At 34.7% G+C, this 3053-nt stretch overlaps 1 protein-coding gene across 1 annotated transcript; it reads right to left on the reverse strand.

The window, feature by feature from the left end:
- Positions 1-447: 447 nt before the first annotated feature.
- Positions 448-2454, reverse strand: LOC136208235 (putative F-box protein At1g65770). The gene has a single exon (XM_065999030.1). It carries the CDS (start codon positions 2318-2320, stop codon positions 1127-1129), a length of 1194 nt encoding a protein of 397 aa, XP_065855102.1. The 5' UTR covers positions 2321-2454; the 3' UTR covers positions 448-1126.
- Positions 2455-3053: the final 599 nt, after the last annotated feature.

Below are 3053 nucleotides of genomic sequence, written 5' to 3' on the forward strand. Positions count from 1 at the left end.
AGTATAATCGTTTATAAGGAATACATCTCACTCATATTCGGATTTATAATTAAAAATTATTGTGTACCCCATATTGAAAAGGGTATACTCTGATTTATAATTAGAATTATTAAGTTAAGTGTATAATTATCTATCAATCTACTAACTAACTCAAGGTTCTATGGTTAGACGGAGCCGCACAAATCCAAATCCATGAGTTATTCAATTACAATGCTCACATCTAGGTTATCCATGAGCTTTTGAGTCGTATTCCGCCGTGTTCAAACTCGGCTCATTTACTAATTGAGTATCAAAATCGTGCTCAAACGCACTCAGTTCGTTTGTAAATCGAATCGAACACGATCGAGCTTTCATCGAACTGAATGCCCATCAACTCACCACTCATGAACCGCCGGCTCATTTACAACAGAACTTTTGTTTGCACATTATACAACCAACAGTATAATATATCTTATTCAAACATATTCACTAAATTACTAGACTAAATACAGAGATGCTATCAAGCGGTAATCTTTTATCGAGCCGAACGCTGAACTGTTCATGAGCCGCGCGCTCGGTTCATTTACAACTCTACTTGTTGATGGAAACAGAGCTTATTTTTTATACATTACAGACCCAAAAGTATAACATATCATATTCAAACATGCTCACTGAATTACTAGACAAATTGAATGATGAGTCTACAATTACTAGTTACTACTGATCTTCTGCACAATCACAGCTCATGCTCTCCCCAAATTTGGGCGGCCGAAACATCCGAGAGTACTCAGGCATCATTTCAACTTTCTCAATCACGCAATCATCCAATCGAAATACACGAAGGGTATCGTTACTCAATCCTCTTCGCTTATAATCATCATCATCTGTGAAGTAAATACAATTCCTGATCCTGGAACAACATGAATCCTCAATATCACTTAAGTTTCTTCCTTGATCCAAACCCATGCTTGTTCGCCCAATAACGCATCCAACGGATAACTGAACTTGTGTTTGTACATTATACGCCCAACAGTATGACGTATCTATCTTATTCAGACATACAGGCTGAACTGAATTACTAGACAAAGTGCACACAAAACACAAAAGCAAGCACATCACAACAAATTGAATGATGAGTCTACACTTACTACTGATCTTCTGCACAATCACTGCTCATGCTCTCCCCAAATTTGGGCGGCCAAAACATCCGAGAGTACTCAGGCATCATTTCAATCACACAATCATCCAATCGAAACACACGGATACTGTCATTACTTAATCCTCTTCCCTTATAATCATCATCATCTGTGAAGTAAATACAATTCCCTTTCCCACCAACAAATTCATCACATGAAACAGAGAATGAACAATCAACACCCAAAACAAAGATTTGATCACCTAATGATTTCACATGAATCCATGTACCCCATTCTTCATCAAGCTTATATACTTTAAAATCAATAGCATTAGGACTACATTTCCTCATGTATCTCCTCCTTCTACCAGCTTCAACAATCTCATAATCTTTCCATGTTCTTCGTTCTCCTTCGAGATATCTATCAACTATATAAAGATTACCACATGATTCTACCAAATTCTTTTGACCACCACAGCCAAACAGAGAAGGTGCATATTGAATCAATCTCAATGAGTAATCAATCCAAGAAACTGTACCCCATCTATCAACAACATAAAATTGACCCTCGAATTCAATTATATCATCATATTGAAAATTGGTTTCATCTAATAGAGTCCAAGTTTCATCCCCAAATTTCAAGTATCCCAATTTCCCTTCGTGAAAAATGGCCACAATAGCAAACTCATCTTTACTAGCAGTAGTAGAAACTGGAACTGAAACTACTTTATTTATCCCATAAACAGATAACCCAGCTAGGGTTTTAAGTGTGACTGCTTTACTTAACTGGACAAATCGGAATTCCAGCAAGTTGAATTGGAACGGAATGTACCTGATTTTATTGTCTGTTAATGGATGTAGAAGCTCCAATCTGCCCTTTCTGGACTCTCGAAGTTTAATCAACCAGCCCTTTTGATTTGACACCGAGGAGGAATAAGGAGAATTGGGATTTTGACAGGTGAATTCCGTACGGTAAATTGTGGATTGATAAAGAACAGCAGCAGCGTTGATCGGGTCGGGAAGTTTGAGGGTTATAAGAGGAATTTCTTCATCAAATGAAGGAGCTGAAACCGAAGATCGCCATGAAGAACACACTGAACGAAATCGGATAATGTCCACCGGAGAACCGATGAATTTCCCGATTGTTTCCAGCAGTTCCTTAGGAAGATCAACCCATTGGTGGTTGCTCCCGCCATTATTGATCATTCTCCCTCTTCAATCTGGAAAGCCGTTCGTTCCCAGAAATTTATTGAGGAATAATCGATTGTGGTTTCGTTTGTTTTGTTTTTAGCGTTGACTGGAGTTGTAGTTCGTCGCTCGTCAAGCACGCAAATTGGACTAGCTGAGTTTCTTTTTCAATGGAGAATTTAAATAATTTATGAAATAAAATGTTTATTTAATTTATTAACGCCAAACAAATAAAAGAAAGGAAAAAGAAATAACCCTCACGTTTTTTAAAGTATCAATTTAGTCCTATGAAATTTTAACTCTTAACAGGGTGGAAGCAAATTTTACCAAAACATAATTGCTATTTGAAATATCTAAAGCAGCGGTTAAAACAGCAAATTGTTTTTTCTAATTTTCGATAACTTAAAATTAAAAATTGAAATTTTTTTAAATATTAGATTTTAATTTACATCATTTTATATATTAATGTTTTTTTTCTTTTTTTGTAATGTTAAATCTATACATCCTTCAAAACGTTATAGTTAAATTTGATATTTGTCCCATGATTAATATGTATTAAGCTCAAACTATTATTTTTTTTATAAACAAACTATTTCTTAAAAAAAAGTTAACTATTAACCTTTAAAAGCATCTCTAATATAAAGCATTTTTAAAATTGTCAAAACTTAAAGCATTATTTTAAAATATATTATTTTATCTTTTCTTATCTGCATCATCTTTGACAAAAAAAAAATTTAAAAAAATGCTCTAA

This window comes from Euphorbia lathyris, chromosome 10 (genome assembly GCF_963576675.1).
Source record: "Euphorbia lathyris chromosome 10, ddEupLath1.1, whole genome shotgun sequence".
NCBI lineage: Eukaryota > Viridiplantae > Streptophyta > Magnoliopsida > Malpighiales > Euphorbiaceae > Euphorbia > Euphorbia lathyris.